The sequence below is a fragment of the Zymoseptoria tritici genome, chromosome 5, assembly GCF_000219625.1.
Source record: "Zymoseptoria tritici IPO323 chromosome 5, whole genome shotgun sequence".
NCBI lineage: Eukaryota > Fungi > Ascomycota > Dothideomycetes > Mycosphaerellales > Mycosphaerellaceae > Zymoseptoria > Zymoseptoria tritici.
The window spans coordinates 1294312-1316695 of record NC_018214.1 but is presented as its reverse complement, the minus strand read 5'-3'; the positions used below and the strand labels follow the sequence as shown (position 1 = coordinate 1316695).

The 22384-nt window shown below is 54.4% G+C and overlaps 7 protein-coding genes across 7 annotated transcripts; 4 read left to right on the top strand and 3 right to left on the bottom strand.

Moving 5' to 3' along the window:
• Positions 1–154: 154 nt before the first annotated feature.
• MYCGRDRAFT_93235 (uncharacterized protein) lies at positions 155–7279 on the top strand (the record flags this gene model as incomplete). Its single annotated transcript, XM_003852575.1, has 11 exons — positions 155–1220; positions 1470–1703; positions 1775–1901; positions 1963–2149; positions 2200–3054; positions 3105–5185; positions 6038–6098; positions 6252–6340; positions 6666–6887; positions 7130–7182; positions 7251–7279. The coding sequence occupies 11 exons, from the start codon at positions 155–157 to the stop codon at positions 7277–7279; spliced, it is 5004 nt and encodes a 1667-aa protein (XP_003852623.1).
• A 1965-nt stretch (positions 7280–9244) lies between these two features.
• Positions 9245–10013, top strand: MYCGRDRAFT_41913 (uncharacterized protein; the record flags this gene model as incomplete). Its single annotated transcript, XM_003852576.1, has 3 exons — positions 9245–9317; positions 9719–9829; positions 9886–10013. Coding segments are annotated over 3 exons (312 nt in total), but the record flags the coding sequence as incomplete, so codon positions are not given.
• A 1339-nt stretch (positions 10014–11352) lies between these two features.
• Positions 11353–12884, top strand: MYCGRDRAFT_93233 (uncharacterized protein; the record flags this gene model as incomplete). Its single annotated transcript, XM_003852577.1, has 2 exons — positions 11353–12560; positions 12611–12884. The coding sequence occupies 2 exons, from the start codon at positions 11353–11355 to the stop codon at positions 12882–12884; spliced, it is 1482 nt and encodes a 493-aa protein (XP_003852625.1).
• Positions 12885–12977: 93 nt separating this feature from the next.
• On the bottom strand, positions 12978–13707 carry MYCGRDRAFT_104513 (uncharacterized protein; the record flags this gene model as incomplete). The annotated part of the gene is made up of 2 exons (XM_003852151.1): positions 12978–13444; positions 13518–13707. The coding sequence occupies 2 exons, from the start codon at positions 13699–13701 to the stop codon at positions 13329–13331; spliced, it is 300 nt and encodes a 99-aa protein (XP_003852199.1).
• A 537-nt stretch (positions 13708–14244) lies between these two features.
• On the top strand, positions 14245–14880 carry MYCGRDRAFT_93231 (uncharacterized protein; the record flags this gene model as incomplete). The annotated part of the gene is made up of 1 exon (XM_003852578.1): positions 14245–14880. One exon carries the CDS (start codon positions 14245–14247, stop codon positions 14878–14880), a length of 636 nt encoding a protein of 211 aa, XP_003852626.1.
• A 335-nt stretch (positions 14881–15215) lies between these two features.
• On the bottom strand, positions 15216–16569 carry MYCGRDRAFT_41948 (uncharacterized protein; the record flags this gene model as incomplete). Its single annotated transcript, XM_003852150.1, has 2 exons — positions 15216–16267; positions 16314–16569. 2 exons carry the CDS (start codon positions 16567–16569, stop codon positions 15216–15218), a joined length of 1308 nt encoding a protein of 435 aa, XP_003852198.1.
• A 557-nt stretch (positions 16570–17126) lies between these two features.
• On the bottom strand, positions 17127–18063 carry MYCGRDRAFT_100220 (uncharacterized protein; the record flags this gene model as incomplete). The annotated part of the gene is made up of 2 exons (XM_003852149.1): positions 17127–17354; positions 17412–18063. Coding segments are annotated over 2 exons (880 nt in total), but the record flags the coding sequence as incomplete, so codon positions are not given.
• Positions 18064–22384: the final 4321 nt, after the last annotated feature.

The window sequence follows — 22384 nt, the reverse complement described above, 5'->3', positions numbered from 1 at the left end:
GACGATCCTCCCTGCTCGTATAAATTACCGGCTTGTCGGCTGCGATCCTGCCGTAGCTTGGCAGGGGTAACCTCGTCGATACTTCTTCCGGGGTTACCCAGCCTTGCAGATTTGAAACTAAATCGCTCGACTTTATCGATAGCGAACTGGAGGTATGATTCGCGGCCTGCGGGTTCGACGTCGGAGTCGTTGGTCGTCAGTGCTGCTGCTTCTTCCTCTTTTGTATTTCTTACACTTTCACCTCCGACCGGCTGTCTACCACTCATTCTTTTCCGTCCGAGGACCACGATACGGCGCAAGTGCTAATGAGCAATTTCTGCCGCCAGGATCAAGATATAAAGACATTTCCACCGATCTGGTCATTGCAAGCGTGGCCGCCAACGACGTGTCATGGACCGCCAAGCTGAAAAACAATATCCCTAATCTGAATATCATCCGTTACGTGAGCGACTCGACCGCCACGCAATATCGGCCACCAGTGCCAAAAGGCCGCGAGGCATTGATGTACTTTACCTATATCTACGACAACTACGACAAACTCCCGGATATCAGCATCTTCGTCCACGCGGAGGAAGATCCATGGCACATTGATCCTGCTTTGCGACAGTCGATGACTTTTGCTCTCACCCAACTCGACCTAAAGCAAGTCCAGAACCGTGGCTATTTCAATCTTCGCATCAGCTGGGAAAAAGGCTGTCCCAACTACATCAACACGACGAAGACTTTCGACGAATCGCCTCCCAATACCGAGGAGCCGTATATGGCAACAGCATTTCGTGCTAATTTTGGAGAGGATATTGAAGTTCCGAAAATTCTGGCCGGACCATGTTGTTCTCAATTCGCAGTGACCCGGAAAGCCATCCAGAGTCGACCGAGAGAGCAGTACAAACACCACATGAAGTGGCTAATGGATAGTGATTGGCCGGACCAGCTGACGGGACGCACGTGGGAACATATGTGGCCATGGCTATTCAAGCAGGAGGCGGTTGACTGCGAGGTCCCGTGGCGCTCATACTGCCAGATGTACGGCGTTTGTTTTCCTGGCACCCCAGGGCTCGTTGGCTACAACGAGATGTGGGAGGAGAGGGAATCTATTCACCGGTCTCTGACCTTTTGGAGAGAGCTGTGGGATCCCAAGAGAGTGCAAAGCTTACGGGACTGGAATGTGCGGCTCACCGGCGTGCTTGACCAGCAGCTGCAATGGGTTTTACAGAAAGGGCGTGAGCCGGAGTGGAAGAGAGCTTCGATGCCACATGTGAGGTGAAAGACGCACCGCGTCTATGCTACCATTAATTGCCAGCGCCATCCTCACGGGATACCTTGCGTTGCAGCTGTGCTCGCAGCACTGCAGAGATTTGGCACGTGGAGCTCTTGCGCAAGACACAGCGCCATCTCTATCCTTGAGGGATCTGCTGCTCATGTCATCCCTTTTTTCTTCAGACAAAGCTGGATGCAGAGGAACTCCTCAGATCTCTGCAATTCGATGCATTCTCGTGGAGTTCACGACGGGATTGAAGCTGGAGGCCGGGGTTGGGACACTTTGCGCAGTGTGCTGAGCCTAGCGTTCACGTTCTTCGACGGCCACTGGATCAGGATGGAGTGCAACTCTTGGACTGCGTGTCCAAAGTCATCGGTTGCCGACCGTGGAGCTCCAGCTTCGGTACAAATCCGCGCGAGCACCCCAAGGCGGAAAAGCGGAAAAGGTGCGCGGAAAATGGCACTTTCACCACAACTGTCACAGCACTTGTGGAATACATATAATGTCGCTACTCAGTAATAATGAACGACAATTTACAAACCACCTCGCTTGATTCAATGGCGACCGAAACGACAACTTTGACAGTGCCAGAGGCCGCTCAGTCCTTTAGCCTCAAGCTCGCACATCACGACAAGTCTTACTTGTGAGCAGACCACTCTCTTAGCACGGACAAGACTTGAAGCTGACCTTTGACTTGAATCAAGACCCATAGATCGTTTCACTACTATCGATGGCCTGCTCAAATCACATGCGGCCGAGTCCGAGCAGAAGCCTTTGATCTGCTATCCACGAACGGGTGCCGCGGACTTCGAAGAGCACACTGCGGCGGACATTGATCGATACACTGACGCTGCAGTCGACTTTTACGTTGCGAATGGTCTTCAGCCTGCTGTATGTGGACTATCCCGTACTTCTAAGCATTCTTGACTGACCGACTGCAGGATCCAAATGCTGCGAAAGCGCCCGTTGCCGCTCTTCTCGCGACCTCGAGCTTTGAGTTCGTGATCACGATTTTCGCTTTGAATCGCCTCGGATGGACTGTACTATTTCTTTCTACCCGCTTGACCGCCCCTGCGTATGCGAGACTTCTTGAGCTGGCCGACTGTCAGACGCTCGTCGTACCGGAAGCCAAACAGCACATTATTGGCGACATCTGCATTGATCGGCCAGGATGCTTAGCGGTTCCGATACTACAACGCCATGACTACAGACAAACGCCTCGATCGAGAGCTTTCCGTAGGGAGGGGCTCAATCTCGTCAGGGAAGGCTCAAGAATGGCATGGATCCTGCACTCCTCGGGATCGACTGGCTTTCCCAAGCCCATCTTCTTGTCGAATCTGGCGTGTCTGGCCAACTTTCGCAAGAGCTTCGGCCTGAGAGCTTTCTGCGTTTCGCCTTTGTTCCATTCGCATGGTCTCATGGAACTTTTCAGAGCGTTCTATACTCAAGCGCCAATGTATCTGGGCAACCATTCCATGGCTGTTACTGCCCAGAATTTGGTAGATGCGATCAAAGTTGCAAAGCCGCGATTGATCCCAGCCATTCCTCAAGTGCTTCAATTACTTGCAGAAAAGGAAGAGGGGGTCCAGCTTCTTGCCAAAGCCACCCTCGTACTTTTTGGTGGCAGTAGCTGTCCGGACGAACTCGGCGATCGACTCGTGGCCCAGGGTGTGAATCTCGTAGGGAACTATGGCTGCACTGAGACGGGACAGATCATGACAACCTTCAGACCTCCTGGTGATAAAGAATGGCAATACTTCCGGCTCATGCGTCCGGTGGCGGATCACACTTTGATGGTAAGCTCGGTTGAGACGACACGACCGGACTTTCGCTGACTCTGGTTTAGGACGAAATCGCTCCTGGTGTGTTTGAATGCGTCGGTCTAGATGGCTTGCCCTCGAAAGGGCCCAGCAACTCCAATCCCCCGTACAGTACTACAAATCCCGAGAACAGCTTCCGCACGGCCGATCTGTTCACTCGGCATCCTGATCCCAAGAAGTCCAACTACTACAAGTATCTGTCGCGTTTAGACGATCGAATTACCTTAGTGAATGGCGAGAAAGTCTTGCCGCTCCCCATCGAAGGCCAGATCAGACAGGATGAACTGGTACACGAGGCCGCAGTCTTCGGGTACCAGCGTACTGTGCCCGGTGTCCTGATCTTTCGCTCTCCCGAAAGAGGCACAGACTTGAGCGAGCGTGAGTTCATCGACGCTATCTGGCCGTCCATCGAAACCGCCAATCGCCAAGCCGAAACTTTCTCCAGGATTCCGAAGGAGCTCATCGTGGTCATTCCAGCCGACGTCGTGTATCCGAAGACGGACAAAGGCACTTTCATCCGAGCTCAGGTCTACCAACATTTTGCAGAGGAGATCGCCAACGCCTATGAAGCGTTCGATCGTGGCGTTGAGACAGGAGGCGGTTCCTTGCAGCTTGATGAGGCCGCTCTGGAAAGCTGGCTTGTCGAGAAGTTCTCTCTTGAGTTCGATGTACGACTGCCCTCGGCAGAGACCGACATATTCTCGGCGGGAGTGGACAGTCTACAGACCACCAGGCTCTGGCGCATCATCAAGCGAGATCTCGACCTTGCCGGACAAAGCCTGAGCCAGAACATCGTGTTCGAGAAGGCAAATGTCAGACAGCTCGCCAAGCACCTGTACCAGCTGCGTACCGGCGGGAATATTGATGCTATTGAGGACGAGATCGAGACTATGCGGGAGCTGATCGATCGCTATTCCAACTTCATCGATCGCGACGTTACAGCCATACAGTCGAGAGCTGAACACGAGACAGAGGTGGTGGCGGTCACTGGAGCCACTGGAAATCTTGGGGCTTTCATCGTCTTCGAGATGGCACAGCGTCCGAATGTGTCAGAGGTGTGGGCATTGGTCAGAGCGCCAGATGCAACAGCTGCAGAAGCACGTTTGAAGCAATCCCTAGCCACTCGTGGAATTGACTTGACCGACCAGGAGAAGGCCAAGCTGCGAGCGGTTTCATCGGACCTCTCCCAGCCCGACTTGGGCCTTAAAGAGGCAGACTTGGAACGTCTCCTCGGATCATTGACCTGCGTAGTCCATTCAGCCTGGGCAGTGAACTTCAATCTCGGCGTACGCAGCTTCGAAGCCCAGCATATTCGCGGCACACACAACCTGATCAACCTCTGTCTGCGGAGCCGTCTCCCGAACCCAGCCAACTTCTTTTTCTGCAGCAGCGTCAGTACCACAAGCTCGACTCCCAAGCCTGCCACTATTCGCGAGACTGCCGTTGAAGACCTGAGCCATGCCCAACATACAGGCTATGGTCGAAGCAAGCTGGTCACTGAGCACATCGTTTGCAACGCCATGAGACAAACGGATATCTACGCTCGTGTGTTGCGCGTAGGACAACTCAGCGGCGACACCAAGACAGCGTACTGGAACGACACCGAAGCCATTGCGCTCATGGTGCGAAGTGCACTCACGACCGGCGCGCTACCATCCCTGCACGAACGGCCGAGCTGGCTTCCCGTTGATCTTTGCGCGAAAGCTATCGCCGAGATCTCCATGTCACCGAGCGTAGGCGGCGATGCAGCGGAACCAAAAGTGGACCTCGTCTACCACATCCTCAATCCACAGACTTTCAGCTTCGAGCGCGACTTGCTTCCAGCATTGCAGCGATGTGCTGCTCTGCCACCATTTGAGATTGTCAGTACCGCTGAATGGCTGGACAGACTGGAGAATAGCGAGCCCGATGTGGAAAGGAATCCGAGCATGAAGTTGGTCGATTTCTGGCGTGCGAAGTATGGAAATATGAAGAACGCGGTTGCAGTGGGAATCACAACGCCGGATGAGGAGCCAGCCGGTTTGACGTTTGACACGGCACGCACTGTTCAGGATAGTCCGTTGTTGGGCACTGTCAACGACCCCGTCAGCGATGGACTGATCGAGAGGTATGTAGATGTTTGGATGAAGAAGTGGACAGCAATAGGTAGGTTAAGGCACGCGTCGCCATGTAGATGATACAGTATATCACACCGATCGGGGATATTCGTACAAAGAGTCCGCCCCTCTCCAATCTTCCCTCTGAATGCCATCGAGGGCGGCATTGTGTGAGCCAGGACTTTTGCCACTACTCTTGGTTGTAGCCAGAGCGCTTGATTGCGCTGCTGCTGGCCTCGTTCTCGGTCCAGCCTTTGTCTATCTTGCGATCGCATGTCACTGGTCCAGAAAACTCTTTTCCGCGGCGCTTGGTCCTTGGCTTCCCGGATCCAGAGCAGAGTGTAGGTGAATCTTTCACACTGCATGAGCTCTCAATGCAGATGTGTGCCTAGAGGTAACCCAGCTCGTTGTGCCAACGCAGTCCCGGCTGAAAGTCCCATGATTCGTACTGTCTCATTTTTGCATGCACTTCAGGAGTTGGCCTCGATCTCTGCCCAGACCTTCTTCATATGCTCCCTCTTCTTCTTCGCCTCCTCCCGATTGACCGCCGTTCGTTCGAGTCGTTCCGCTCGTAGGCATTTGTTAACTTCGTTTTTCGTTGCGCTGCACATTCCGATCGCTTTCCACATGAAGCCTTTGGCGTGGCATTCCTCCAACGCGTTCATGATCTCCTCGCATCCTGATGGTCGATGAGCGAATGGCGATCGTGGGTTGATTCCATTGTGACTAACCTTTGTTGTCTTCTCTGTGCAAATGAGGATGCATGATGGTAGGACTGCGGAAGTGTCTCTCGAACAAAAAGTGGAAGCGTTGTCTCGCAGTCGTATTTGCCTGGGTCTATGGATCTTGACGTAGTCGCGAAGGCAAGATGCGACCACCTCCCGACACCCTCTAGCGTCTCGCTTAGTCATCGCGGCCTCTGAGGTGAGCATTCGATTCTCCAGATCAAACATTTGACAATAACTTCTGTCTATCAAACATCGAAGCCATGTCGCAACAACAAATCTCAGCGAAGAAGCAGCAAGGTTGGAGCAGTCTCCCCAATTCGACGCGAATTCAGACTGACAAGTACCAGAGCTTCAGACGCAATACTCGAACTACAAAGATACCCTTCAAGCCATTGCACAAAAGATTGGCGACGTTGAACAAGAGGCTGAAGAACACAAGTGAGTATCCTGCCAGCTTCACTTGCGAAGAAAAGTCAAAACTGCGGTGTGTCACCGCCAATCCTGTCGCTTCGCTTGCGGCTGCGAATCCCGCCTTCATCAAGACGCGTATCGAACCTTGCCACACCGCCAACACGGAAAGTCTCCAACATTTGCGAGCTCGGCTATCTTTTAGGGAAGCATCCGGCTCGCTATCCAAGCGCTGGACCTGCACGATCCTTTGAGGCTCACTCGCCTTCTCGTAGCCGACCTTCAGATCATGCCATGCGAACGCCCATGACTCGAGCGACCGATAGACGAACGCAACTAACGGAAGGACTTCCAGACTAGTACTGGAGACCCTCACTCCACTCCCTGCGGAACGAAAGTGCTTTCGCATGATCAATGGCGTCCTGGCAGAAAGGACGGTGAGCGATGTGCTGCCGGCGCTGCAAACGAATGCGGACGGGTTGAAGAAAGTCTTGGACGATCTGGTCAAGCAATACCAAGCCAAGCAAGCGGATTTGGAGAAGTGGAAGAAGAAGAACAACATCCAGGTTGTGCAGCAGTGAGCTGAAAGCGATGGCTTCGTGAGACGCCAAACTCCTTCACATCGAGACTCTGGCGGAACGAATTCACCGCCTCGATGGCACGAGCGGTGCAACCGGACTGTCTGGCCCTGGTGTTGATACAGAGCCAACTTGCAGCTGAGCCTGGCCCGGCTTCAACTACCGGCTTGTCCTCGAGACATCTTACACAAGGTCGCAATTGGCGACCGAACGTCTGTGTCACGACATACTAGCGACCAAGACTGCGGGACGGCGTGAAGTCCGCGCGCATGTCCCGGCCATTCCAAGTGCCTGGTACGTCCAGAAACGGCCGGCACCCTCAACATGGTCATACATGTAGTACTGTTACTGCGAGGGACTAGGGAGACTGCGAGCGGGCGTGCTGCTGTGATATGTAGTTCAATACCAAAGCGACGGTCGGTGCTATCCCAACGGCTCTCGACATAGGACACAAGCCGTTCATCGCACCTCCACCAGACGCTGCACAGTCACCTGACATGAGCGACATGTCTCACGTACCTTCATCGGGTATCGACGTCTCGAAATGCGCTGTTCATTGGGCCTTGCCAGATGACATGTCGATGGCAGCACACCCTCTCCAGAATCCCAAGTGGCGTCATCGTTTAAGCATGTCGGCAGACCAGCATGAACCAGCGTGATCTATCAGCGATAGTGTGGAGCGGGCCAGACAGCACCCATAGGTCCAATTATGTAAGATGCGCTGTTCCGATGAGCTGCAGTCTAAGCGATGTTCGATCGCCTCGCGGAGGCCCAATACTCGAGGCCAGCAGGATGCCACGCAAAATGATTGGGCTCCGGTAGCTGTCAGGCACGGTCTGACGGTCACTGGTTCGTCTTTCTGGACGTCATGTCATGCAGTCGGGTATATGTTCGAACCGTTCATGACGAGACAAGGATGAAAGCGGAGGAGAGCCCAACAAAGGTGAGGCTGTGCGAGTCGTGGTGGTGTCGTCGGCGACGGCGACAGTGAGGATCACGGTGGATTGTCGTTGCCAGCGCACATACTGCACGCTAGGGCGTGGGATGCAATGGAGATGTCAAGATGTCACCTTGGAGACAGGTAGATCCGAGCGAGAGTACGGAGAATGTGGGAGCAAAGCTGTCACACCGCAAGTGGCCGAAGTGGGCCTTTCGCAGCTTGTAGTCGAGCAGAGTATAGCGATGGTGCTACGACTTGTAGGGTGCTCTTTGTGAATGTATATGATCAGTCCCATCACCCGCGCGCGTGTTGCTGGAGAGAGAGATTGAGAAGAGTCTGATGGAAGAGACAGCTTGAAAACAGCAGCGCAATGCTTTCTTCTGATTGGACCGTTGGGATGGGGCTGGAAGGAAGAGGGGAACCTGAAGTTCGACAAGCTGCCATCACTCGTCTCACAGAAAGCGAAGCTGCGTCAAACATCCAATCAACAAACCTCCTCAATTCGTCCCATTTTCTCACTGGTCAATCCGTCCGTCGCATTCTTCGATTCGATCCCCATTCGCATATCCCAGACGCGGCACATACCATTTGCGGCTACCGAGACCAACCGCCGGGCCACTACGATACCTTACACTTCTGGCCTCCAGCAGATCGACCACAGACTGAGCAGTGAGGCGCACACATCAACAATCCGCCGTAGTCAGCGAGCGCGCGTGATTACCGCGTGCAGCTGTCACTCTCACCCGCGTCGCGCCTGAGTTCCAGCAGAGACAGCAACACCTTCAATCCGCCCGCGCTGCCCGCCAAGCGACGTCTTGCACGCCACAAACGCGGCTAGTTCTGGACATTACCTGACAGTACCTAGACATCGCTCGCCTTGCATACCCACGCCATCAGTGCTTCCTTCCTGCAGCATTACAGCATTTCGCACGCGTAAGGCAGCACCAGCCTCGCGCGCGATTCCCTCAATCCGGCCAAGGCTTCGCCCCATCCGTGGCCTGTACGCGCTCACCGCCAAACGCTCCGCTTCATCGTGGATCTTGGAGGCTGCTAGCACCGAATCTAATACCCGTTTCGGTGGCGATTGAGTGCTCCCAGGATCGACCCTTGAGCGCGAAGAACTCACCGCTCCACGGCAGCACTGCCATTCTCTTCGTCGCTGTTCCCGTGTGCCGGCGCCGGCACCTCGATTCCACCTGCACCTTTCGAGCTAGCACGGTGGTACTGCAGCACCAGGGGTGTCTGTTGACGTGGTGGCCAGCGAATCATTGACAGCTCATACTCGACTAACCGGAACGCGCACCTCGATTAAAGATGTCGCAGTCCCCAAAAGATCCAGAGGAGGTCGAACCGGCCACCCAGACGCCGGAGGACAATGACCCGCAGCAGCAGCAGAACGACCAGACCGAAGGCGAAATGAGCCGCCCGGAAGACATTGGTTATGACTTCGAGGTCAAGGAACAAGATCGTTGGCTCCCCATTGCGAATGGTATGTGCATCCCCAAACCCAGCTGTCGTTTTCTTGTAGCACCTTGCGTCCCGGACAATCGCACACACACATACGCACCACTTGCTATCCTTGTACGCCCATCGGTTGTACGATCGCCGTTCTTTGACACCTGCACGGCGACCTCTGCGGTGACTGGCGTCGCTTCCTGCCCCCATATAACGCTGCAGAGCACATCTTGGTCTGCAAGTCCCATCGAATCAGAGGCTTCTTCGCCAGCCAGCGATCTGCAGCCTTTGACTCCGACTGGACGAGAACACCACCAACCATGCCGTCCTCATCCCCGCAATCGTCCTCTCCGCCAGTTTCCTCGCAACACCGCTCCAGGAATCCCAACCGCAGAAACTTCGATCAGGACGCTAATATTCATAATTTTGCTCCAGTCGCGCGTATCATGAAGACCGCCCTTCCCGAGAATGCCAAGATCGCAAAGGAGGCCAAAGAGTGCATGCAAGAGTGCGTGAGCGAATTCATCTCATTCATCACCAGCGAAGGTACCCTCTCTGCCGCCATTGGATAGTGCTGCCGCAAGTTCTGACATCTGAGACAGCTTCTGAAAAGTGCCAGCAGGAGAAGCGAAAAACAGTCAATGGAGAAGACATCTTGTTCGCAATGACCTCGCTGGGATTTGAGAACTATGGCGAGGCATTGAAGATCTACCTTGCGAGGTACCGAGAGGTAACAATCCGCATTGCCCGCTACTTGTGGTTCTCTTTGGCTAACATGTATTGCAGAATCTTGTCGCTCGCGGAGAGCACCAAAAGCCACCTGCCGGCAGCAGTGGTGCCGAAAATGCTGCGTCCTCAGGCTACGATAACAACGTGCTTGGGAACCCCATGGATTCTTCCGCTGACAGCGCCACCGACTTCGCGTACGGTCCACCCGGTGGTGGCGAGTACTAAGCGCATAGTGTGCTACTTGTGGTGGATGTACGCCGACTTGATAATGCGTGAGCCACACTTTTGCGAGAGCTCGAGTCCTTGGGGGAGGACGTTCAAGGAGGATGAAGACGAAGGCGAAGCCACAATGGGAAGCGAGGCGTCGAAGCATACATACCTGCGAAGCCAGCACAACACGGGCTGGCCCAGTGCGATGGAACATGGTAGTGACAGCTTGCACACACTCTTGGAACCACGAACGACACAATCCAAAGACGATGAGCACCCAACTCGCGTCGATCGGCAACACTGGGCATGTTCGAAGTGATCGATTACAAAACGGCCACAATTCTCGCGTTCATCGGCACCACACACTCACATCCTTCACATCACTCACATCACGCACACCACTCAGCGCCAACACTTGCCATTGATGCTACCCCAAGGGTCAAATCATCTGAAGATGAGATCAGAACTTACAATGGGCTGCGTTACTCCCTCACCGACGAGGTGTGAGTTCACTGGATGACTGGCTGAGTCACTTCAACTTCTTCGACAAGGCGTCCCGGCGGTCGCTCCACAGCACCGGGGAAGTCCAATGCTGCACAGCCTACACACGCTTTGAAGGATCGCCAACTAAAGGGCCGCGCCGAGGCTTGCGAGAGGATGAGATCGATATGGCTGGCCGAGAGCAGGCGGCTTCTTAGTCGAAGCAGGAAGGCATATGTACATTTTGTTACAATGATTACAAGCCACGAAGGAAAGATGGCTCCTTAGAGAAATGCGCGAGCAGACAGATCAGAACACTGTACCAATAGCATGGCATTCCCAGAGTTGTTGAGAAGTTCATAGCGACAGTAGTTGTGGTATCAAGTTTTCATTTGTTCACTATTTCTCTCACTCAGATCGTCGTGCCACTTCCTTGAGTGCTCCCTTCATCTCCATCTGAGGAAGTCACGCGAGCTCGGGCCTTGGCGTGTCATTGTCGCGAGCAGCTTCAAACTTTGTCGCGAACTTCACTTCAGCTTAGTCGAGTCTCAATCGATTCTCATTCGATTGACAATTGGACCACGCTATAAACACCTTCGGATCGGTCACCACCTGGTTTCGCCGCCGCGATCAATGGCCGACTCGACAGCATGCCATATCTGAACCGCAGGGGAGCCGGTCGCCTTCTCAGGACAGTTGGTGGTCGAGAGCACGCCACGGAAAAGGACCACGAACCGGATGACTGCATGAGAGACGGATCTCACAGTACCGAAGCGCCCATGCCGACACCTCCGGACAGCGCTCGAAGCTCTCGACCGAAGAGAAAGAACGGCAGCGCGCCGCTGAAGCCGGCGAAGGTGGAAGTGGAAGACGATGAGCGGGAACCGGAGAGCTCGAGTAGTGAAGTTGAGAGTGACAAATCAGGTGCAAGAGGAGGATCTACATCGGGGTTCAGGAAAGCGGCCACAATCGACTTTACAGAGCCGGTGGAAGAGAGCAGAAGTTCGTTTCGAATACCCAAAAATGTGCTGCCACCGCAGAGTCCGGAGAGGAAGCTATGGAGTGACAAAGAGCTGGATGAAGGTCAGAGTGAAAGTGAACCCGAGCTCTTCGGGGAAATCAAGAGGAAGAAGTCTAAGAGACCGAGACTTGAACGACCAGATAACATTCACGCCAAGCCAGCGAAAGGAAAGGTCGAGCCGCTCGTGAAGAAGAAGCAGACATTCGGCAATCGAGGGCGCACCGAAAGAGAGAAAGAGCAAGCCAAGAAGAAAGACTTCGTAAAGCCGAAGACCATCCTTGAGCCGGCTGAAACGAAGGCGAGATTCGTCAGGCACGATGTGCCGGCGAGGCAATTCGGCGCCATCATCTCTTCGCAGACCTCTGCGGGAGACTTTCAGACAACAGGCGGCGCAGCTGGCGATCGGCAAGCAGAGTCCTCGTCTCCGCTGAGCTCATTGGAAGCGTCACCTGAACCCGACTCTCTTACCTTTGATTGCGAGACTTGCACTCGACCTGTGAACAAGCTGCTTCGTGAGGAGTACGAGGATGAGTACGTTAAAGGACGGCAATGGACGATGAAGCGGCAAGAACAGTTTTGCGAATGGCATCGTAAACAGACGGCGCATGAGATGTGGAAGGACAGAGGATATCCTGCGATCGACTGGACTGGTCTGGCAAAGCGAATGAGGAAGCATGACTCGTTCTTAATAGACGTGCTTAACGATGAGGCTATCTCGCATTACCGCAGCAATTTCAAAAAGCAGTCGAGGTCGAAGGGAATGAAAGGTGGTTTCAAGGGTAATGCGAAGCCCGGTGCTTCGGTTGGCTACTACGGTCCGAAGGGCGAGAAGATGATGTAGGTTGAGCGATCCTTGGAACCGCGGCTTAGCTAACAACGAACAGGAGCGACCACATTATCCAACAGCTCTCGACCAACATCCGCGAACGAGCCACCAAAGACCAGCTCGTCGCGACCTCTGGCTTCCAGGGCGGTGTCTCGGGATTCGTGCAGGCTGTTCTCGTCCCTCACCTCGCAGAACTGCTCGTCAAGGATGATATGAAACTTGCCGGAGACTGGGAAGTAAAGGCGCGGGAGATCATCTCGGATAGTGTTGAGGTGGGCGAGCTGATGCATCCTGAGGTGGAAGATCTTATCGTCGAGGTCGAGTATGACGAGTGAGGCTCGTCAGTCTGTGTAATACATCTATATCGGAGCGGGCGAATGCCCGGCAGCGTGATAGCATTTTAGCGGCCATATCATGTTACGACCTTTCATGTGCTAGTTATCTGGCACGAATACCTTCACACAGGCTATCCTCCAAGCGCTTGCTTTGCACTAGCTTGTGTGTTTGCATCCAGACCACCTCGACTCGATGTTGTAGCTGTCGCTCCAGGCATGCCCAGCCCGCCGGCATAACAGCATGACTACTGCTGTGCTTCCTCTCAAGAGCCCTCTCGACAAATCCCTCTGTCTTCCCGACCAGTCTCCTCGTCACTCGTGAGCCTTGTCCATCCAAATGCTCCTCATGATCCACTCCATCATGCCGCACCGCGAAGCCGTTGTCCTGCAACTCCAGCTCCAGCTCATTTCTGATGTCCGTCCAAATCCATGAACTCAGGGCATCTAGTTTCCAGCCAGATCTTCCGCTCTCCTCAACGATCTCGAATGCCGGTCCACCTCGGTCTCGATATCCTTGATCCTCAACTTCTCCAGATCCAGTTGCATTTCCTTTCCATCTTCTACAAACCATCATATTAGCAAGACGTCCTGACCAGAACAGCACAGTTCCTCTACAGCGTCATCGCGACTTACTAAATTTTATCGCCAGACTCGCGGGTGTTGCGGCTTGGGCCTTCGGCAGCATGGTGATGCTGATGGCCATGGTCGATCGAGCATTCGGTGGGAGTAGCGCGAGGAAGTTGCGGGCAGTCTTGCCGGAGCGTGGGTTGAAGGGCGAAAAGGTCGTTGTCACGCTGGTGAGGTATTTCGTGAGCATTTTGACGATTGGAACCGACCTGTCGGCGGTCGATGTATTCTGTAGATCGATGGGCAATGGACGGGCTCTCGTGGTCGTACATCGGCGGCGAGGCTCGGGAGTAGCTCCGCTCAATTTCTTGGGGCTGAATGCTTGGTGAACCTTGCACTCTGCATCAGACACGGACAATCTCTTTTCAACGACATCGCATACCGACTGTCAGCTCTTGTGCGACTTACTTAAAGCACCACTCAGCCGCGTGGACTCGCATGCAAACGGCACTCGCTACCGAATGTCACCTATATTGATACGCGGTGGCGCTCTCGAACCGCCCCTTTCTGGTCTATAACAGATTCTGACGCGGCCGAAGGATTTCACCTCCTTTGATCGTTTGTTGTTGGTATACAAAAGAGTATCTTGCTCCTTTCCTTCTTCTCCTTGCTTCATCATCTTCGCATCAGCAAAACACTGTCGTTCAGTTTCTCGTTCAGTCACTCGTTCAACATCAGAAGACTTGCTCCAGACAACACATCGACCAGACTTTCCCAAAGCAACACCATCAAAATGTACACCTCCATCACCTTCGTCGCTCTGGCCACTCTCGCCCTCGCCAGGACCGATCTCACAGGCTGCACGAGCACCGACGTCTCCTCTCCAGCCGGCGCTTCCCTCGCGTATTATGTGCCAGGCACGGGCGAGCTCTGCGAATTTCTCGACTGCGGCGGAGGACGCGCTCCTCCCAAGACAACCGTGCCAGGCTGCCCACAATACAGTGGCACCCTCACCTACTCGCCGTCGTTCTTGCCCGGCTATGGAAGCGCCACCGCTGCTCCGAGCGTCACTTCAGGCGCCAGCGCTGAATCTACCACCACCGCGAGCATGTCCGAGTCTTCCATCAGCTCAGAGACCATGTCCGACTCTGCGGTCAGCTCGGCCAGCAGCTCGACCAGCATGTCCTTGTCCTCGTCTCCCGGCTCGACAACATCTTCCTCGATGAGCACTATCACTTCCGTCGCCGTCGCGCCTGCAAACGGCACGATCACCAACCCTGCCACTTCGGGTCGCAACAACGGTACGGTGGCCACTACCCGTAGTCCGAGTGCGTCTTCAGTCACCGACTCTGGTGCGATGGAGACTGCTCGCGTGTGGGCAAGTGGTGCGGGATTGATGGGTCTCGGAGCTCTTATGATGGCGTTGTAGAGGTTTGGCAGGATTGGTTCGCGACTAGAAAGGATTACGGGACAAGAAATTTACGAACAACATTGCAAGGCGCTCTTTTCGATTCAGCACGGGAGTTGTGCCCCGGCGGCATTTGGGTCATGATTATGGAAATGCATCACAAGTCTCAAAAGCTATGGGTTTGAGTTCCTACTATAAGAGTCTCTACTATAAACACTTAGGATGTCAGCTCTGTTGCTTCACAACACATTTGGCGTACTCCTACAACCGTAGAGTCGAGCTTTGTTCCGTTCCATTTGCACATCATCAAGCATTCCTGGTCGGACATACATGTCTGCCGATGCTGCATACCGCTTTCAACTTTGCCTGACCCACACCTCTCCCACCTGCTTAGAGACACTGAGCAGCGCCTGATCCTTGAACCGAGCAGTAGTAAGACTCAGTCCAACGGGCAAACCATTCTCGCCCTTGAAACCAGGTATGTTGACGATCGGCGCGTGCAACGCCGTCCAGATCCCTTGAAACACAGCACTGCCTGTACTCTCCAATCCCTTCGGCGCCTCGTCAGGAACCGAAGGAACCACGACCGCCGCATACTGCTCAGCGATATCATCCCACTTCGGTCGGAGCGCAGATATGCCGTCGAAGGCCTGGAGATAGTCCTTCCGGCTGTAGCCATGCTTCTCATCTACGAAGTCCACCAGACTGGAGTCCAGCTGGTCCTTGGCCACTTTGTACTCTGGCCGAAATGCTACGGAGCCGTCTTTAAATAAGACGCAGGTGTGCCACTCGGGGAGCTTGTCGAACTCGGAAGGGAAGTCGATGTCAATCACTTCTGCGCCGGCATTTCGCAGCAATTCTTTGCCTTCCTCCCAGGCATTCCGTGTCCCAGGTCCAGCGTGCTTCCAGACCATCGTCTTAAGGAAAGCAAACTTCAAGCCGCAAACACCCTTGCTGAGCGGTGCTGGAGGCTCATCATCTCTGATGCCAAATACATCAGCCAACAGCTTGAGATCGTCAACTGATCGTCCATAGAGCCCCAGAGTATCCAAAATGAGACTGTAAATCTTCTGGCCTTCCCTGGAGATCGCGTTCCACGTCGGCTTCAACGCAAAGATGCCATTGAAACTCCCCGGTCGAATCATGGAGCCGCCTGTCTGTGTACCCAGTGCGAGAGGCACTTGGAAGTCGGCCACAGCGGCTCCCGACCCTGACGAGGATCCGCCTGGAGTTCGCTCCGGGTCATGTGCGTTGCTCGTCTTGGTTCCGACGGTGATGGCTGCGAATTGTGTCGTTGTGGTCTTGCCGAGGATGAGAGCGCCTGCTTGTCGGAGCATGGCGACGCTGGCGGCGTCGACTTCAGGTTGGGAATCTGTATAGATTGGGGAGTTGTGTTGAGTGGGCATTCCTGGGTATCGTTAGTTGGACCTCATGCTATTCGTCGATGGTATTACCTTTGGTGTATATGACATCTTTGATGCCCACGGCCACGCCATGCAGAGGGCCCCGTTGGTCTTTAGGTACTTTGTCCAGGGCTTTGGCTTGTTGCAAGACTTGCGAAGGGTTCAGATATGCCCATGCTTTTACAATGTGGTCACGCTCTTCGATACGCCTGAGTAGAGATCGAGCATATTCCTCAACCGTCAGACTGCCGGTTTCAAATGCTTGCAGAGCTTCGACGGCTGTCAAGCGGTACGTATCAGCTTTCATCTTGTGGGTTGCAAGGGTTGTCTGCTTGTGAATGTCAATTAGCTTGCAGAACAGTCAGAGAGTAACGAAGATGAAAGATGGAGCTTTGCGATGCTTCACTGTCCGCTATCGGCGCTTAGATAGGCCACGTTGGCCGAGAATCTGCTGAAGCCGAGAACTATTCGTCGTGATGTGCCTATTCATGCAGTTTTCGCCTCGATAGAGCAGCTGAAATCTCCAGTCATGATAGGGTCGGATGCCGCATAGCTGATGGAAAGATGTCTATCTGCAGGAGCAACGTGAGCACTCGAGGCATGATTTCTTTTACCTCTGCTCCACAATAAGGGCAAATGGTCTTTCAAAACCAATCAACGTTGATCCGAACCGATGTTCGAGCCTGTGATGTTGGCTCTCATGGCGCGCTTCTCGACGACTCTGTAAAAATCTGAAAAGCAGCGATGTGGGAGAACAAGTCCTCTCAATTCTTGACGGATTCATACTTCATGCAGCGCCCAACTCAAAACGCCTCATGTGCCAGTAATGACTTTTGACCGAAAGTGAAACCCCTCATAACTGGATCAGGTGGTAGCCTTCTTCGCAAACTCGACGCGCAGAATCAAGTGACCAAAACCGTACCCGTCCACTCTCTCCGCCGCTCGTGCCGCGTCCGCACGGTCTGCGTATGACACGAAAGCGAAACCCTTTGCTCTGCCCGTTTCTCGGTCCTTTGCGAGGAAAACACGCGTGACACGGCCGTGTCGCTCGAAGATCTCGCGCAAATCTCCCTCCTCTGCAAACTCCGACACCTGCGAGATTGTTAGCATGAGCTTCCGTACCAGTCTCCATCCGTCGAAATGACTCACGTTTGTGACTCTGAGCGTAGCCAGATCGTCGCGCTCGAACTTGCCACCCATGCGCTCTCCTTCGCGAGCCGCACCACCCTTTCGGAGATGCGGTGGAACGTAGCCACCTCCTCCAAGACCCAGACCGCCCTCTGCAGTTCCATTGACAGATTCCATGTCTGCCGGAGCACCCGCCGCCTCGCCTTCGGGCGCCATGGTGTCCTTGAAAGGACATTTGGTTGTGAAATGGTCTCCGCTGCAAATACGACACTTGATTTGCATCGTCCTCAGCTTGTCGTTCTTCTTTGCCTCGTCCGGCTTCTCCTCCTGCTGCTGTCCGCTCTTATATCCCGCCTGTGGCTTGAAGATGATGTTCTCGCCCAATGTCGTGGTGTCGGGTCGTGGGCCAGGTGGCTTTCCAGCCTCACCACCGATTTTCGCCCATCCTCTCCGCTCTGCAACACGCGGATTCTCCCTCTTCTTGACCACTGTTCTCCGGATACGTTGTGTACGCTTCACACGCTTTCCGTCCTCGTTGATGAAGATTGTGATGACGGTCTCGGTGCCGTCCTTGTTCTTGGTGATTTGTGGTGCGGGGATGGCAGTCGCGAGATCGGGCTCGTCGCCATCGTCGGCCCAGTCGGTGCGTCCTGGATTTTGTACAGCGGCCATATTTGCGGTTGATGGAGAAAGAAGGTTGTCTTTGGAGGCAAAATTGAAGTGGGCTGTGTGGTAGTAATTGTTGCCTGAGGCATCAAACTTCCACTGCTTCTATTCATACTCCCATCGAGTCGGAAACCGTACCACGCATTTGACAGGGCATCCGTCGACTTGATGTGTGGTCGACAGTGGAAGTATGAAAGCTGATATCTTGGGGGTTCCATGCAACAACCAATACCTTAATGTCAGCTCAGCCCCTCAGGGTGGCTACTGGCTACCAGATCTACGTTGGACAGCGAGTTTGGCATCGCTCATACCATGGACTTCTAAAGTCGTAGAAAATCTTCACGCTGATGACCACGCTCACCAGACAGGTCGCGACCAAACTGTCGAGGTCGTCTTTCCGTCGCAGAGATCGAGACATGATTCACAATCATACCCACTGCAATGCGCTTCAAGAAATTCAGCATCAGTACGAAGATTTTAACGCGTCAGACTTCAGAGCACGTTCTGCCGACCCGCGCAATCAAGGACGCATCAGGGCATGTACTGGAGCGGTACTGCGGTAGTAGGAGATGCTACTACCATTCATTAGCACGGCCGCCGCGTGTGATGCACTGTCCCACTTCACGAATCAGGGCAGCTGCGGTCACGTCGCAGCCGGACACAGGAGACCTTGCGTATTCGCACAGGGAACGCGTGTCGTTATCCACGGATTTGGGTCCCTTTTTCGGAGACCGCCTCGACTTCACTTCGGGATGGGTAAAGTTCGCGCCGACGAGCAAGCAATGGCCATCGCCAAGCGCTTTGCAGTGCCATCAGAACAGCTTGCAGGACTGGGGTGGTCAGAAAGTGTCATGTGGCATGATCAGGACTCAGGAGCAGAACTTGAAGATAGTCGTCGAGGGTACGTTCCTGGTGCGGAGGATGCAAAATGTCGATTCGCAGAAGTTCATGCAAGTACTTGCAGCATGCAGCGTATTGGCACATCCGAATGCTGTATGTCTTGGCAAGGCAGGGGCACCTGTTTTCGATGGTTGCAGTTCCTTGTAAACTCGCCTTTGAACTCTAGCACGGGCGGCACTCCGATGAGGCCATTTTCGACAGAAATCAACAAGCATTGGCCGGTCCAGCGTTCGACAGAACGCATGCTAGTGCTGACAGCATGGATACAGCCACACACTGGGAGCCCCTGTCACCCAAGATCACTACCACGCATTGTGGAACAACAATGTCCATGTGGAATGCAGGAGGAGCTGCATAAATGCAAGATGAACGACTGCGGTGTCCACATGCTCGGCATGGGCTTGTCATGCGAGAACAAGGACAGGCGTCGTGTAACGCGGCATGACCAGACTGGTTCTTCTCCTTCTGCAGCGCCACTCCATACGCGCTGCTTGCAAGTGCAGTGCAGGGTTTCGCGTGGAGGTCCTCGTGGCATGGCTGACTGCGAAAAGGAGAGTCTGCGATGCGAACTGGGTGGCAGGAGAACAGATGCTGGCAGGAATTGCCCAGCGGGAGCTCACTCGGCATATTCGTCCTCCTCTGCGAGGTGCACGAGTGCAAAGTGTTAGTCCGGCGTCTTCTCTGGGTGAAGGTCGTGGAGGCACGGCACCTCCGTTCTCCTGATCGAATGGCACGTTCCAAACCACCGAGGTACAAGGCGTGCAGTGCAGTTTGAGCAAGAGAATGGAAGAACACGACTGCGGACTCGTTGCACGAGATCATCGAGTTAGCTGATCGCAGCTGATTGACGACGCGGTTCGAGATCGCGCGTTGGTGTTGGGGTAGGAGGTAGATCACTGTTAACAAGAAAGCCATCCCGGCCGTAACAGATCCCGGAAGACTTAGGGTCCGTGATCAGACCATCGGGATCGGGAGTTTCGATTCAAAGACGTGAGATACGAGGGGCACTGACGGTGTACGAGGTGCAGTCTCATCATGGGTTGGTTATGCAAGATCGCCAAAGAGAATGGTAAGTTTGGCACGGGCGGCGGCGTTCTCCAGACCCTGGCACGGAGATATGCCCGCTTTGGGAATGACCCATGTCGACGCCGGGGACGCCCAACGCACCCCTCAAACTTGGAGGAAATTGACTTTAGATCTCCACACGGCTCACGTGCGATGATCCTTCACATGGCTCCAGACTTCAGATACGATGGGCCTACGTGGGAGATGCTGTGCGCAAGAGCGCTCCGCGAGGCCTACCGGCATTACTATTACTCAAAATCGGTCATCCAGTGTCGGCCCGTGGCAAGTCACTGCAAGATACGACCCAAACAGCAGGCAGCTAGAAAGATCGCCGCCAAGGAAGCATTGCGAATCCTTTTGAAAGAGTCAGTCACATGCACCAGGACATCTTGTGTCAGATCGTTGTAAGTCGTGCCCTCATGTCAGCCTCGGTGCGAAGTGGCGCAGAATTCTGTTCATGAGAGCACTGCCACTTGACCTCTGGAAGTTTGTGACCAAGAAGACCAGAAGTGCCGGACGGAAGAAGTCAGTGGTTTCAGCAGATCTGCCACAAACAAGCGGCGCCATGCGAAGTCGCAACTGAACAGCCTAAATTCGCCTGCTACGGTACGTCATCGCCGCTTTGCTTGGACGAAGGGCATCCATGGATGGGAATCGAGTGGATGGTGGCGTCCATTATTACCGTCCGACAACGTCCATACAAGACCTTCGACAGGAAGGGGGTTGCATCTGTGGCATTTTTGACACCGAACTGTCAAGGGCCCAAGGTGATGTTTTCGATATGGTTGGCATGAACTCCACAAGGCTTGTTGCCACGTGCTTGCACGACCAGCCACGCGGTAAGGAAGCGCTAGGATACCTAGATTGGGCACGAGGATCCAAGGTAGACTCGCAACGAGCAGACCACTTGAATCTGCAGCTCGCAGATTTGCAGGTCCTTCAATGATCGACACTGCTCCGGACCGGAGTCGGAACTCAGCTGAGGGCCGACGGTCCTGCACTTCTCTGGATGCGCAACAAAGGAGAAGGCCAGCGCATACACACCAAGGCCGACTGCATGCAGCTTGCTCATTGTCAGCGCTTTGAAAGCACGCCAGCGTCAACGCACCTATGTTTGAGCATTATTCATTAGCAAGATCGGCGATCGTGCGATACTCCGTACCCTGTCACCCTGCGGCAAAGGGCTGCTGGCGCGCTCTGAGACGGGCTGAACTCTCGTGCGCTCACTGCCGACGTCTGTTGGTGCCACAAAGTCGAAGGTTTCGGCGGCGGCTGCTGTAACGCAGCGTGGTCGTTGTCCACACGTTTCAGACGTCTCTAGCAAGCAGCGGGCCGCGATGCTCCGGGGTGCCGCATCATCGCGAGCATTCTTGGACCGGGTGGCGTCCGGACAGTTCTGCCTTCGCCTGGCAGGAGGCATGTGTGCGGAGGTGGCGCTCATCGATGCACACCTACGAAGAGTTTCAAGCTGCTCATCAATATGTCGCCTTGAACGAGCATCGTTGTGCTATCCGCCGCTCAGCAAGATAATTATCGTGCCTCACTTCTGTCTTGCTTGGCGGATCCGGCAGGTGCCGTGTCAATGGCGAGTTATCTGCGGCCCAACACCCTATTGCTGTTGATCGCTGTGCGGGGACCTCAAACTTAGCCGCTTGTCCTGGCATCTCTGGGACCAAGGCAAGGCCGCAAGGGTTTTTTAGTGGTGAAAACCACTAGTGACGAACAGCCTTTGCAGGCTACCAGCCTTGCGCGGGACGCTCGCGCCGACTGCGCCTCCAACGTGCGAGCATGGTTGTCTTCCTTCGCCGCATAGAGTTGTCTGCTGCACGCACTCCTTGCAAGGGATGGTGGAGAAAATCCAGCACCCAGACCAACCGCAGGCGCTAGAGCTCACTGGCAATGAAAGCCCTTGTGATCGCCACGGCCAGTCGTACCTCCCCGACCCATGAAACAAGGAGTCCCACATGCTCACGGGCAAGGTACTTGTGATTCTTGAAGAATGAAAGCTCGATCTGCCGGAAGCGGCGCCGACTGCCACCCGGGCGACATGTAATCGCCTCTACACCAACGTCAGCGTTCAACGCAGCAAAGAGAAGGGGTACAGATCTAACAGCATACAGGGAAAAGACCATCGAGACTGGCGTCGTTATCGACAGCTGGACATCCAAATCCAACAATTGTGCCCAACTCGACGACCGCATCTCACAATGGTCAGACGCCGTCTGGTGTAGCGTGCCAGATTATTATTAGCCCCGTTTTCGTTGCGCCCGATCGCCGAAATGCGCACGAAGCACATACCACGTTGGCCAGGAACAGAGGCTAGTCAACGTCAAGTCCCGGTGTCGATCATATTCCAATGCTTT